General features: G+C 34.1%; 1 protein-coding gene across 8 annotated transcripts in view; it reads left to right on the plus strand.

Moving 5' to 3' along the window:
• Nucleotides 1-15,642, plus strand: part of PHLDB2 (pleckstrin homology like domain family B member 2) — a 68,046-nt gene that overhangs the window by 21,376 nt on the left and 31,028 nt on the right. For all 8 annotated transcript variants that reach the window (XM_088144511.1, XM_025163825.2, XM_088144510.1 and 5 more), the window contains exons 5-7: nucleotides 6,580-6,963; nucleotides 8,377-8,520; nucleotides 9,580-9,717. In XM_088144511.1, the coding sequence (XP_088000637.1) occupies nucleotides 6,580-6,963; nucleotides 8,377-8,520; nucleotides 9,580-9,717 (666 nt within the window). The remainder of the gene's footprint in view (nucleotides 1-6,579; nucleotides 6,964-8,376; nucleotides 8,521-9,579; nucleotides 9,718-15,642) is intronic.

Genomic DNA, 15,642 nt, shown 5'->3' on the forward strand with positions numbered 1-15,642 from the left:
ATTTTATTTTTAGGAAGAAAAATGAGTGCATTAAAAAAACTGAGGGATATGCAAGATACCAAGATATTTCTGGGAATATACCTCATTGAACTCACTGTGACCTGACTTCTAAGAGGCATTTGGGGAAAATAGTAATATTCTAGATATATGTATGTTGACTGGGGGTATCAGATCTGGTCTGCAAAAATCCAGGCCACTGGAAATAACAGCAAATTTTCTGTTTTCTGTTTCAAACATTTAACATTTAATGGTTGCCCAGATTTTTGCCATCCAGATGTGGTAACCCTAGAATTGACTCAACTTTAAGTATGCTGGAGGCAGGTGATAAAAGAGGGTAGTGATTATTTGGGATTCATTTTTTAAATCAGATATCAGTTTCATAATCAGATCAGACTGGAAATCTAGCTTGGTGCTCCTAACAGAAGGAATAAATAAAATGCATTGTTAAATGTCTGAAACATTTAGAAATTCTGAACCAAATTTTGTCAGGATGGAGTAGATATGGTCCTCTATTTTCCTAGGTTTGGAATATTCTATAAGCAGGTAAGAATGGTTTTATTGAGATTCTATTATTGAAAGAAATAAAGGATATTGATATAAAAGCAATACTGGAGGTAGGAGTGCTTCATTCTTTTTCTTGTACTGTTTTCCCTGAACGAAACTGTAAAGACCATTTCTACCAAGGCAGGTAAATAACTAGTTGTATGTTAAATTTCAGGCAGTATTAAAAACTTTGGACAAACAATAATATACTATAATTAAAAAATAAAATTCTTTCAATTTGTTACTAAATAACCACTTGTTAGTGAATGCATTTTAATTCTGGTTTTCATATCTGCTGCTGACATGCTGAAATTAAACAAGCGTTTCCGGTGAAGAGCAACTGGAGAAAGAGAGAGGGCAATAACATGAGAGTATGATAACTCTGCCTCTAGTGCTTAAGCTGAGAACTCCATATTCAGTTTTTTAAAGATATTCACGGTTTTACCTCTAGATGGTAGTCTTAATTTAAAAATAATTGATTTTCATGCATATGTAGTCACATAGATATTTGGTTTTAGTTGTTTCACATCACAGCAATGAATAACCTGCAGATAGGTCAATATACTTACATTCTAGTCCAGCAATCCTTTAATACTCTGTGGGTGTTGGTGTGGGTGTGTATGTATGTGTGGGTGTGAATATTCATTCCATATACCTTGAAGTGCTGCTTTTAAAGGGGGGAAAAATCCATTTCTATTCATACATAAAGTTATGTGTTTATTATATAGAAACATGATGTTCTTCTGTATATTTCTCAGTAATAATGGTGATATATTGAATTAAGCAATTATTTAACATAACATTTTATTGCACAGTGGCCTTAACTGTATATGTGTGCCTTAACTGTATATGTGTGCAGATGTGTCATTATTATCTAGTTATTTTAACTGTTTGGGGATCCTTAGAAGCAAAGAAACCAGTGATGTTTATTCACATATAATCAGAGGTTGGAGTCTGGGCAAGTATAGGTAAGTCAGTGTGGATATTTAAGTTGCTACCATATGACAGCAGCCATGTAATTGTACTGTGAAGTACAGTGCTATAGCTGTTAAATGGTTCTTTAACCGAAAGCATTTTAACACTTTTTTTATGGGAAGTTAGACTTTTACAAGTTGGAACAAGATAGCCACTTGCCAATCCTTGTCAGAAAGACTTTATTTATTTATTTTTTGCTGCTACAGAATTTCCAAACATTATGTCATAACGTTTTCTTTAAAAAACATGCTGAACAAATTAGAGGGATGAAAATAATACAAAGAAATGTAACAGCAGTAACACTATATTATAATTTCTAAATTAATAATCGTGACATGCAGGTGACACAAAGGTGAGAGAATAGCAAACACCTAAGAGGACCATATCAGGGTTGAGACAAATCTTGACAAGCTGGACAAGTGGGCAGAAACCAAAAATATAAACTTCAACAAGGACAAATGAAAACTCTTCCACTTGGCTAGGGAAAATTTAAAGACATACAGGAATATGATGGAAGAGACTATAATGGGCAACAGTGCATGTCAAAATGTGTCTTGGAAGATCACAAGCTGAACATGAGCCAACAGTGTGATGCAGCTCTAAAAAAAGCAATTCTAGGCTGTGTTAAAAGAAGTGTATGGTCAAGACCAAGAGAAATAATTGTGAGACTCCATTTTACATTGGTCAGACCACTCCTGGGTTATTGTATCCAATTCTGGGCAACACATTTTAGGAATGAGTTTAGCAGATTGGACCATGTCCAGAGGACAGCAACCAAGATGGTAAGTGGCATGGAATAAAAAAACTTAGGAGAAATAATTGCAGACTTTGGGTATATTTAGGCTGTCAAAGAAGACTGAGAGACATGATAGCTATCTTCACTACAGGAGACTGCAGAATTGTTGAGACTTGTTCCATAAAGGGAAAAAAAAATAATTAGTTTGTAATAATGAGAAGAATACATAAAATAGGTTTTGGTTGAACATTAGGAAAAAGAAATCATAGCAGTAAAGGCTATTTAACAGTGAAAAATTGTCTTGAGAGGTGGTAAAGTCTTCTTCAGTGGAGCTGTTTAAACAGACTGGATGACCATTTGCCAGAATGCTGTAGGAGTGGATTCCATTGGAAGGTGATTGTACTAGATGATCCAAGATTCCTTCCAGTATTTTATGATTCTATTAAGAGAAAAAGGAAAGGGCTTGGAAAATTCTGTTAGAGTAGCTTCCTCATATTTGACTGTATTATTTGGAAGTTATCTTCCTAGTTCCTTCATTGAAAACAAGAGACTTATTTGTTGACAAACAACTCATATCAGCTATCAGCAGTATATTGTTTCTGTTGTGCTATTCGTATGCAATTGATTTGTTATGTATTGCGTGAAGAAGAATGTAGGACATCTCATTTATATACAGTAACTGAGAAAGGATCCCATAAAAATAGAACATGTATGGGACCAAACAGTTGCAAGGCCCAACTGTGCAACTGAGGATAATGATGGGGAATAAGGATTAGAAAATAATGACTACTGAGTAAAGGTGGTAAATGAGCTGCCAAAGGAGAAGATAACCTATTCCCTTGGGATATTAATATACATAAATTCTGCCTTATTTTTTTTTAAACTTTCTTTGAAATAAATGACTAGGATGTTAATTACAAAAAACAGTTGAATTTAGAGCATGGATAGACAAAGTGTGACGTCCAATATTGCTGAACCCCTAGTTGTGTTAATTATAGGTGGCATGGGTAGCTGTGTGGGTTCTTGGAATTTGTAGACAACAAAATGAGAGAGCCACATATGGCTCACCCTTGTCAAAGGAGAAATATTCAGCCTTTGACAAGGATGAATATTCAGAAATATTCATTTTATTGGATCTTGCAAATCTACCCAATTTCCTTTGGGCCCCCACAAAACAATTGTATAATTTGTATCTATATTTTAAAATACAATATTCTACTATTGAACTGTTGACTATGTATTCACTTTTATAAATATATATGAATTGTTGGATGGCCTGACATGAAAAACACAGTTTAAATTTGTAATATTTGTAGAAAGAAAGTGCAGTGAAACAAGGAGTAGCTGGAGGCCAGTGATGAAAATAGATATCACAAAATAGCAGCCCAAAGAACTTCCTGTACATAAGCTCTCTAATATCATGTTGTGCACTTCGAAATAGAAATGATGTAACATGTTTCCTAATTACCACTGTAGTAGTGATTAAAGCCAAGGAAGGTATATTTCTTGCTTAGAGGTAGAAGTAATTTTGTAAAAATAGGCAGTAAGGATTTGTCGTTTCTTGCTAAACTGCCTGTTTTCAGCTTTGCTGGCATATGTGTGTTTGTGTAAGAAAGAGAGAAACTTCCTTTTACCGATTTCTGTTTTGGACTGGTGGCAATGGTAGATTTTTTTGCAAGGAATAGTCATCTGTATAGTGCCAAGAGTTTCAGCTTTTTTCTTTGTTGTACGGAGTTATAGTATCATTCAGTCCAAAAGTAAGAGTTTGGTACGTACCGTTGTCAGAGTAAACCTCGGCTGCTTACTTTGGAGCTGGACAGAGGCAAATACTTGTGTGTGGGCTACTATTTGATACATCCTGTGTTCTGAAGGGTGAGTGAGGAAAAAGATACCAAAACGAATGTATCCTGTCGCTATATGTGGGGGTGGGCTCAGTGAGCAAGCATTGTTTTTTTCAGTTCTTCACTTTTGCTGTGAAGATAGCACTAAAACCACAAAATGATGGGTGAATGTTGGTGTTCCTGGCCAGCAGTCAGACGGAGCTTTCAGAAATGGGTTGGGTACTCAAAGAATTCAGGCTTAAGAGGAAGACAACAAACACTGTTTAAGCAAACGAAGAGAGAATTGAAGGCTTTCGATGAAAATGCTTGGAGGGAAGACAGGAGTTTTAAGGTGCAAAGATTTCATTATCATTTTGTCTTCCTAATTTACTGTTTTGTTTGAACAGAGGGAGGAAGGGATTCAGATTAAGAGATAATTTAAAAAATATAACTTTTAATTTTAATACCACACTTGGAGCTCTTCTGTATACATAGATTAGGCAGATTTAGAAATCAACTCTAAGCTGAATAGTTAAGAGATTATATTTTCTTTTAATAGTAGAAGTTTCTACATTAATTTCATGGATATGTAAACATTTGATTACTGAATTTGAAACCGTCTTCCCATCCCTGCTAAAACAAAGGATTGAGTAGACCTCAGTCCATATTATGCACATTTATTTAGGATTTTATGCCTTGAACTCAACAAGCCTCTCCAAGCAAACAGGCAAAGACTTGGATTGCATCTGATGTCCATATCTTTGCTTTCTCTTACCTTTGCATTTGGAGCAAAGCAGGATTTGAATTCATTGTTTCACGTTATCTTGGGAAATAAGTATAAGTTTAAAATACCATGAAGATTATGTATCTTGAGATGAAGCTTCTCAGTATTCATGTTCATTGTTACTGCTTTTGAATGCAGAGCAAAGGGATGCTATGGCAGATTAGCTTGCAGTTTGAAAAATCTTTCTCTTAAGATTGTAACATATTGCACTTAAAAGATAAAGAAAGCTCTGAGTTAGCAATAGATTTTGCAAGGCTGTGATGTTGTAATTCTGTCATGGTGTCAGTCTTGTAATTGTTCTACACAAATTCAGAGAATTCATATGTAAAATGACTTTTTGTAGACTTTCTCAATAGGTATGATTCAGCAATCCACTTAGATAATACTCTATTACTAAAGTGAAATTATTTCTACAGTTTGCTTAGAATTCTAGCACTCACTGGAGGAAATACTTACGCTACAAAAATTATGTTTCTTTATACTAAAATAATTACTTACTCTGGTGTTACCAATTATGGGAACACATGAAGAAATTCCAAAGGGGTAGGATATGAGGACCTGGATTTTTTAAGAAAAAAAAATTATATTTAAAAAAAAACTTTTCATGTCTGACATGCAAGTGATTCATGATAGACACAATCTTCAAAGGGTTCTTCATTAGTAGTTAGACACCAATGAAGTCAAGCCATCTGACATGCCCTAATGTGTCTTCCTGAGGAGTTCTTAAGTCCTTCCAGCCAGCTCTTTTGCAATTGCCTGTTGCAGCCTAGAAATATAGAACTTAACTTGTTGCAGTCCTGAAATACAAAGGTGTAACTGTCCAACCTTGCAGTCTTCCACAGGGATATTTTTTTTATGAGAAATTCCCATATTAATCCAATAAAGCCAAATCTCTAGATATTAAAAAAAAGTTCACCAGAAAAAGAGGAACATGGGAAAAGCAAGGGAAGGCAAAAGACACACAGAATTCAAAACGAAATCAATATATTCAGCTTAGTAAAATTAGTTACTTCCTTGAACAGCCTTGCCTTTTAGTTGATGCTCAGGGTTTACTGCAGAGTGAATAGTTGGGAGAGAGTGTCTGTTATTTCCTTGGATGCCATAAGATAGACCCTTGTCCTTTCTTTTGTACTTCTTTTTTCTGTGTCGAGAATATTCTCAGCTTTATAGAATGTGGAAGAAAATAAAAGCCACCATATTTTACTGTAATTTTTCATGATCAAATAAAATGTTCAGTCTCTGATTTTATGAGTTTAGTAATAAACTGGGGGGGGGGGGGGGGGTTGAAACTGCCTTTGCTAGGCCTCTGCTAAAGTGCCAGCTAATTTTGACTGGTAGTGCCATTGAACACAAGATTCTGATTCTCCATGAACACCTAAGTTCTCTTTTAATCTGCATATTAAATATAAGTATTTTTCATAGCTTAGAGCAGTGTTTCTCAATCTCAGAAATGTTAAAATATGTGGACTTCAACTCCCAGAATTCCCTAGCCAGCATGCTGGCTGTGGAATTCTGGGAGTTGAAGTCCACATGTCTTAAAGTTGCTGTCAATGAGAAACACTGGTTTAAAGTTTGGTTGACATTGGTAGTTCCTGTATGCCTGAAAAAAATGTTATGATGCCCGTAAAATTTGTGAAATGTTTAAAACATTTAATGTGGTAATTAGTTTTGGTATATGTTCTACCACCTTTAATACTTTTAATTATTTGTTTCAATATTAGGAGCGCCAGCGGCTAGAGACCATTCTTAATCTGTGTGCAGAATACTCCAAGCCTGACAATGAACCTGCCACTGTTAGTACCGTAGCTGATGTTCAGAAAATTAATAAAGAACTTGAAAAACTCCAGTTGTCTGATGAAGATTCTGTTTTTGAAGATTCTCAGATAATAGCAGACTCAAGATTCAGAGATCATTTGCAGCTTCAAGCTGAAGATTCTGACTTCTCCGAATTCAGTGATCTTGGACAAAATTCTATGGGCTTCTTTTCCTCAAGAGGAATCAGAACGAATAAACATTTAAATGGCAACAGGACAAGTTCACCTTTATCTTCTTCTGCTTTCCTGAAGGATGTCAGTGAATCTTCTTACCTAAGCATTATGTCAAAGGTAAATAGAAATATTTTCTGGTGGAAGGATCAGTGGATATCTCCTCTAAATTTTAACTGTTTGTATATTTTGTCAAACCAGCAGTTCCAAAAGTACTTTTTTTTCTTTTTTTTTTTTAGGACTATTCCATAGACTCTTTTGGGGAGGCGGGGGGTGGGGGGAGAGGGAATCCATTCAGGTAAAGACAGTTCTTTTCTGAAGTCAGACACAGATTCCAGTGCACTTTGTGATTGACTATTATTATCAGCACTGAGAAAGAGGTCTGTGTAATTCTCAGGTGCCACCTTTGTTTTGCAAATCTAGTTTCCAGAAAATGTATCTGCCTTTGATATGACAGGCAGGAATCATAAGCATCCTCACATAGATTACACTTATATCAGTAGCCAAAACTAAAGAGGGTGACCTTTTAATTTTATATGTTGACATGGTTCAAATAGACTGTCTCCAAAATGTCTGGAGAAAATGACGAAGAGGTGATTTCAATAAGGAAAACATTGTATCTCAAAGAAGAATATACATCTTTTCTTTCTTTCTATTTTTTGTGCCTTCAAGTCAGTGTTGACTCCTAGTGACTGCCTGGATTAGTCCCTGCAGTTTTCTTGGCAAGATTTTCAGAGGTGCTTTGCCCTTGCCTTCTTCCTAGGCTGAGAGAGAGCGACTGGTCCAAAGTTACCCAGCTGGCTTTGTACTAAGGTGGGACTAGAACTCAGGGTCTCCTGGTTCTAGCCTGGTGCCTTTACCCACTGCACCAAACTGGCTTTCTGTTTACATCTAGAATACATCAAATTCAGGTGCTTAGCATTTCAAGTAGGGTTGGAAAAACATTTCCTGATAATTAATTGCTGTAGATGGACAAGTGTACGTAAGGTACATCTTCAAATATTAAATAAACAGACTGATGTTTAGTTGCTTCACAGGGTACAAATTAAAGGAAAATGTTAAATTAAAAGGGATTTCAAATAATCAGTAGGGAGAACTTCAGAGTATAAGGTGTTTGACAGCCTTCAAAAATGAAGGAGTACAGTTGGTTGGAGTTTTTCATAAGATGCTAGATAGTCACCTGTCAGAAATGCTCAGGGTGGCTTCCTTTTTTGAAATTGTAGGAAACATGCTAATTAGGATTCATAGATTACATTTTCAAGAACTTTTGGACTAGGCTTTGAAATAATTTAACAACTATTATACTTTGTGTGTGCTTGTGTGTTGGTGCTTATTTTGTTTATAGAAAAAAATATAGAAATGTGAGTATTCTTGAATATAACAAAATAAGTTTAATTAAAATACAGTTAGGTGTGATTGTTATTGTCATTTATTTTGGGGCTGATTGTTTTAGGAAAAGAAAGAAAAATTATTACTGGATGTTTATCCTTTAAAACTCTTCTTTTAAAAAGTACAATTATTGATTTATTACAGTCACCAGAATGCATAAGCAATGAACAAACAGTATCAGAACTTAATCAAATGGAAGAACAGCGCATTATAATATTAAATAACTTAGAAGAACTTGAACAAAAGATCAAAGACTTAAATGACCAGATGGATGAATCCTCCAGAGAGGTATAAAGTCTCTCTTATTTATTTCTGTATGATGGATTTTAATGTTTAAATATCCTATAAACCTTGTTATAGGATACGTGCCTATTTTCAAGACATTTGTAGAGATTATTAAAATGGCATTTCTCAGAAAGAACATCTCACAAATAAAGTGAATGTACAAAGAAAGATTATACCTGCTAACTTAGCCCACAATATTAACTAAATCGTTTAGCATTTTCTTACAAGGAATTAGCCCAAGATATTAATACAATTCAGATGAAAACCTAACACCAGATGATAGGATATTAACTAGGTTTAGTAACTCTAATCTGGACTGTAATTTGGACACTGATAAACTAGGTCTAGATAAATTTGGTCTTCAGGACTACACCCTTGCTTTGCATACTTCCAGTGAAATTCTATACATATTAATTCAGAATTAAATCCTCCCATGTACGTTGGGATTTATTCTCTAGTTCATCTTTAAAGAATTGTACCATTGAAGATGAAGTCTAACAGAATATTACAGTATGCTGTACTTATATTTTGTAAAGATGAGGTACTAAACATTTGAGAGCATTGTAGATAGATAACCCTCCAAATTACTCTTAGCAGCAACAGCCAATATGGCAATTACTATGGAATGCAAGGATATGATGTTCAGCAAATTGCACTTCTGAAAGCCCAGAGCATCCAAGACCATGGAACTAAAGCTTCCTCTTAAACCATTCCTAATAATTTTAGCACAATTGTATACATTCCCATTAATTTTACTTTGCTTGGAATCTCACTTTTTCTCCAGTGTGTTAGTGCAACAGTTTGTCACAAGGGAGTTCTCAAACCACAAGCCAGAAGAGCTAGAAATTCTTTGAAAATAAGCACTGTTGAAGTTTGATTTCAGCATTCAGTATTTTGCAATATTTTCTGTTTGTCTAGGTATGTTCAACTATTTAAAACATTGTGGCTTTTTAAGGACAATGTTTTGCCCAAATGTGTATCACATATGAATAAGCCTTCCAACTTTATGTTGGGATTAGTTTATGGAGGGGATTGAAGCTGAGAATTTTTTTATGTTCTTAGATGGATATGGAATGTGCCTTACTGGAAGCAGAGCAGAAATCTGAAACAGCTGAACTACTCAAGGAGAAGGAAATAGTAGATCATTTAAACAGGAAGATAGCAGAGCTGGAGAGAAATGTCATTGGTGAAAAGGCCAAGGTAAATAAGTGGACAGTACCACATTTTTTCCATAGCACTGGAATTTTAAAGAGAAGGGGTTAAAAAAAGTAATGTCTCACGATACATTGTTTAAAATTAAAGGAAAAAAATGTTGCAACTAATTAGAACCCAATTGCTGATTATCCAAGTTTGTGGAAAATAAAATAGAAGTATAAATTAACACTGACATTGATATTAATGGATATTTGCCTTATAAGGTAATTAAGAACATTAACAGTATGTTGAATTATAGAGTAAGAACTAAAGAAAATCTGTAGTATAATACAGCTTCAAATATATACATTTTATACATATGTAGTGATTCATTCTCTCTCTCTCTCTCTCTCTCTCTCTCATGAAAATATGTGAATTAAATAGTTTACTTTGCATTTTATGAGCAATTATTTAGCATGTATTTATCTTACACTTTAGGAGAAATTGTCATAGCCACTTAACATTTCAAGCAGAAACATCTGTTGGGATGATTACATGGGATTCCTGCACTCAGCAAGGGGATTGGACTCAATGTCTGAATAGTTACCTCCTACTCCTTGGTTCTATTTCCAAGTGATGCACATTATTTACATGTGTGATATATTCACAGAGCCATAATTTTGACAATTTATTGGCAGCTACAGTATATAAACCAAGAAAAAACAAAACCTAAAATCTAAGTGATAAATGAACATTAACTGTAGATCTGCATAAGATTAAATGTGTGTTTGTAAACATGAAGAAGAAAGAGCAGAAAAGTGAAAGCACTGGATATATTTCATATTACATGGGCCTTTACTGTATCTACCTATCTTGGGAGGGAAAAGAACTATAGGGCGTTTATTATTCTTTCATGGATTATCTAAGGGTTAAACAGATATGCAGTTAGAATGTTATTGAAACTTTGAGAATGTGGATTCCCACATGCTTTTCTCTTCCTGCCATAGTTTTGACAAAGTTCCAAAATATTTGCATTTCAAAGCAAACTCCATTGCTAGTAATGGAAACTTCTTTTGAAAAGTAAGTAACAGCTTGGAAAGCTAATTTTGGGAGAACAGAGGTCAGGGTGGATGGTCCCTCCCCTCGTTTTTACAAATCTGATCATGTAGCTATTTACTAAATGAATGTACAATCTAATTACATTCAGGTACCATCAAGCCTACTCTGGCCTTAATTCAGCTCTCGTACATACCAGTCTAGAAATTCCTTATCCAATATATTGTTCATTTCATGTACACAGAACTACCTCAGCTGCAGAATCTTCACCATTCACTTCATTGGGAAAAATAATACTGTACTATTTTAGTGTCGGTTTAGGTTCATAGATTAGATTACGTTTCAAATTATCTCCGACTCCTGTTACACATTCTAGAAACACATCAGAATGTCTATAGTGCTCTGATTAGAGAGTCAAGGCTAAGGTTGTAATTGTTGCTTATGTTTATGTTTCAATCTGTTCTGAAGGCTTCCAGCATGTTTTAAAAAATAGAAAAAATAACTCTACTTCAGTTAGGCGTGCTTGACTAATCTTCAGTTAGCGAGGCATGCCACCCTACACATCCCACATAACTGGTGCAGGATGGGCAGGATGTGAAGGCAGAGGATGTACCACTTTGGATCTCCTCATTCCCACACCCCACCTTGCTTAATATAGGTCATGAACTAGGCATTAGTGCTGAAGGAACTTTGTTGGCTTCCATTTCAGTACCAGGAACAATTCAAAGTTCTGATGTGACTAATAAAATATCATTTTGTCATACCCTACTATTTGTTCTTCTCTTCAGAGGTTAGACAGGTAGCTACCAGAAATAATGCATTGAATACTGCAGTTCACCTTAGAATATAAATTCTATTCCTGAAAAGCCCTATAAAGTGTAAATGAAAAGGTCCTTGTCTGAATGCCAAGGTGCTCACTTTACCCTTTACCTTATTAGCATCTTCTCTGGAATTGTTTTTCTGCTATTCTCAGATACCATTTGATTCAGGCTCTGCTTTATCGCTTCTATTACTATTACTGTTATGATTTATATTGTATTGTGGAGCAGTATTTCAAGAATATGGTGATAAATACCATTTGTATGTTTTCATAATGCAAAGTGGGAGTATTTTAAATAAAACAGTAAATATTTTATCCAAGTATTTATTTTCAAAATTTTATTAAACAATTTTATTTTTTTAAACCACCTCACTATACCAAGTGGTAATAGTAAATTCTATTACTGGTAATAGTAATTTATTTGTTTCACAGACATAAATAATTTTATTTATAATACTTGTTTTCAATATTCCGGTCAGTAATTATATTGTAAAAATATTCTTCTATATGGATTTTTGTAGAGAGACATCTCTGAGAGAATTTCGGTAATTTGTTTTATATTTTTTGTTAATTTTTTTAATGAATTCTTGGTTAATAATTCCAAAGAGTAGATGCAAACTTCCAGTATACTTTTGTTTCTTTTAAACTGGAAACATCTACTTACTTTCCTTGGAATAAATACAGCTGAATTCAGTGGGACTGTTTTTTAATAAAACTGTATAATTTACACTGAATATAATCTTGAAACTGATATCATGTCCCTACTCATATTCCATTTTATGCTATTGCTCTTCATTTCTTTCTTTCTTTTTTAATAGTAATTTAATTAAAGATTATAATTACAACAGTAAAAACTAATACAAACTAACAAAAAGATAGAATAGAAAAAGTAGAAGGTGCAGAAAAGAAAGAAAAAAAGGAAAAATAGAGAAATAGAAAAAAAAGGAAAGGAAAGTAAGAATATAGTAAAGAAAAATAAAAGAAATATATAAAGAAGTGACTTCCCACCTTTATCACAAGTATAAACAATTTTAGTAACTTATCACTTCTCTTAGAATACAACAAATGATCTCTTCTTCCCACATCCCATCTCTTATCTATAAACAAATCCATAAAGCATCATAATTTCAGTCCTGGTGACAGCAAAAGCCAATGAACAGTTACCAGAAATAACAACATATCTATTTTAACCTTGATCAAATAAACCAACTTTGTATTCCTTCCTTTTACTTCTAACAATCTTAACCTTTAGTCCATTCAAATAATGTCATAGAACTTTTTTTTTTTTTTTTCATTTTTTCTTTGTCCCTTCTCATGAGATTCTTCAAAACTTTAACAAGCCTCTTTTGTCAATCCAATATAGGAAAATTATCCAGGTCAATCTCTTGGTTTATTGTTTGTATATCCCTTTTAATTATTAAAATATCAGCCGGTTTCTTTTGTATGTCCAGCGTAACTTCTTTTTCCATGTCATTCTTGTAGTCTGTCATTTGTAAATCCATTTTTAACTCAGCCTCAATCTTGTCAAGTAAAATTTGTTCCTCTTTCAAAACATCTTTTAAACACAGTCTATCTATAGAGGCAGACACTATTAAAATTAAATTCTGAGTCCATTGTTCAAAAATATCCTTCAGCATGTCCAATGTTAAAATATTTTGCTTCATTTTGTAAGTGTAAGTTGAGTTTGAGTGTTCCTCTCCTTTAATTGTAATCTTTAGTTGCCTCTAGTTCCCTCTAGTGTTCAATGTTTAAAGTCTTTTTTTAAAAAAAGAATTCAGAATAAAAGCATTTTCCCACAGAAAGGATTCTTTATAAATAATTCCAAAATGTTATTTCAAATTTATCTGGACCCTTAGTCCATTTGTAACTTTCTAAAATCAAAGTTTTAATCACCCTTTTGCTGTTTATTCAAAAAAAAAATTGTTTTAAAGTTTTTAAACTAGTAGTTAAAACTTTCTTTCACTAAGTATTGAAGGAAACTCACCCAGTACTGTCAGACTTGTTGATCCAAAGGTTTCTAATAGCAGGAAAGAAGTTAACAAGCAATTTCCAAAAAGTGATTAGAAAAGCGTACAAACTTAGCATCCTTTCAAAGACGCAGACCGCGGTTTGAACAAGATGAATATTCCCTCATCTCCCTGAGCATTTAACCTGCCGGAGACTGCTATCTTGCAGTCTCATCGCAAGAAGCAGCTGTCTGGAGCACTTGTAGGCGATCTCAAGTCCTCTCCTTGTTCAGAGAGGTTTCGAAGAACTGGTCTACTTTCCAGCTATTCATTCTGCTGCAGTCGTTGGCTCCGTTTTTTGTGAAGCCATCTTCAGTCCCCCATTTCTTCCTCTGCAAGTTGCTCTTCATTCTTAATGGTTGTCATATTCAACAGCGATTGGACTTTCATAAAGAGTGAAATATTAGATCTTATGAAAGATAAAACCAGTTTCATTCATAGAATATAGCAGTTGTATTTGTACATTTGATAGCTTAATGTTTAGGGAAAGGGTTAAGAACTGCTATGAAGTCTTGATAGGAAATCTTGTGCAAATTTGTCTGGCTGTTGTAAAGCACCTGTTTCAAAAGCTTGTGAAATTCTTAAAGTGCAATACCATGAATGAAAAGGTAACCAGATTTCCATCTAATTCTTAAAATAGATTAAAGGAAGACTATACATACACGCATACATATACACACACACACATACAGACACATAAGATTTTTTTATTGCACCTTTATTATTCTTATAAATAAATAACTCAAGTTGGTGAGCATACCTAATACTATTTCTTCCTCCTTTTTTCCCCACAACAACAACTGTGAGGTAGTTGTGCTGAGAAAGAGTGACTAGCCCAAAGTCACCCAGCCGGCTTTCATGACTAAGGTGGGACTAGAACTCACAGTCTCCTGGTTTCTAGCCTGGTTTCTCCTTAACCAGTGGACCAAACTGGCTTTCATATTACTTATTATTTTTATACTGTATCTTAAAAAACTTAAGCAACTGCATTTAGATTTTTTCATACACAAGTTTTAGTTTACAGAATTGCAAACAGAATTCTGAACAGTTTTTTAAGTAACTACCACTCTCATAATGTATTGTTATGGGAATGCTACTCTGTACTCTGTATTGTTCATTATTATGGAATATAATCCTCCCCAATATTGTTTCAGTATGCAGGATAGTGCTTATTTTTCATTAGGCCTTTGATTAGTTGCCTAAACTAAGTACCTAGAGAATTACCATATTACAGTATATTATATCCCCAGATTTCAGCAAATATCCAAACAAAATGATTTTGATGGTTTCACATGGGATTTCTGCTTTATTTATTTATACTTAGCACCCAAACCAACATACATGATTGTGTGATGCTACCCAGAGCCCCGAAAAGGTTATTGACTACAAATTTTGTGACCAAAAGTAGAAGTGTAGCCATATATTTTTGCAGAGTTTTGTTTTCTGTTTAACTTGATACCTGAATGTATTTTTTTGGAATAAAATTGATCAGGAGATGCATTGGCCTCCTCTTTCCTATGATCATTATTAATGGTATTTTCAAACTGATTACAATTATGAGCCACTTTATCTGCAAAAAATTAAAGCTTTCATTGTTTACTGTCAAGGTCTCAAGAAGACTCTTTACAACTCTTACAGCCTGTCAACCCCACCCAGAACAATCTCTTTTTCCCCACACTCAGTGTCACAGAATAGGCAGTACAGGCCAGAGTGCCCTAATAAGTGCTTGATCATGTTTTAGATCACAGGTGCACAACTTGGATCATGGGTGCATTTTTTTTTTCCCAAATCAAGGACCACATTTGTTTTAGTGGTATGCCAAAAATTACAGTGAAGAAAAGTGGCTGATGAAGATTAAAATCATATTTGTTTATAGATTAATTTTAATTAGTAATGGTTAATGCCTTTGATATTATGACTGTTTGATCAGTAGACTTAAGTTTCATTAAGTTTGATTTGTGAACTTATAGGTATACCTTTCCCTTGTCCTTTCTTTACTTTTATTCTATTGTGCAGTATCTTAGCACAGCGTTATTCCAGAGATAAAGTGTTATATCAAAAATCAGGAATTCAGGTTAATGTCAGGGTGTTTTGTTTTATTTTAATACT

Source organism: Python bivittatus, unplaced genomic scaffold (genome assembly GCF_059951505.1).
Source record: "Python bivittatus isolate LINGU-HERP-01145 unplaced genomic scaffold, Pbiv_v1 ctg000350_np1212, whole genome shotgun sequence".
In the NCBI taxonomy this organism is placed as follows: domain Eukaryota; kingdom Metazoa; phylum Chordata; class Lepidosauria; order Squamata; family Pythonidae; genus Python; species Python bivittatus.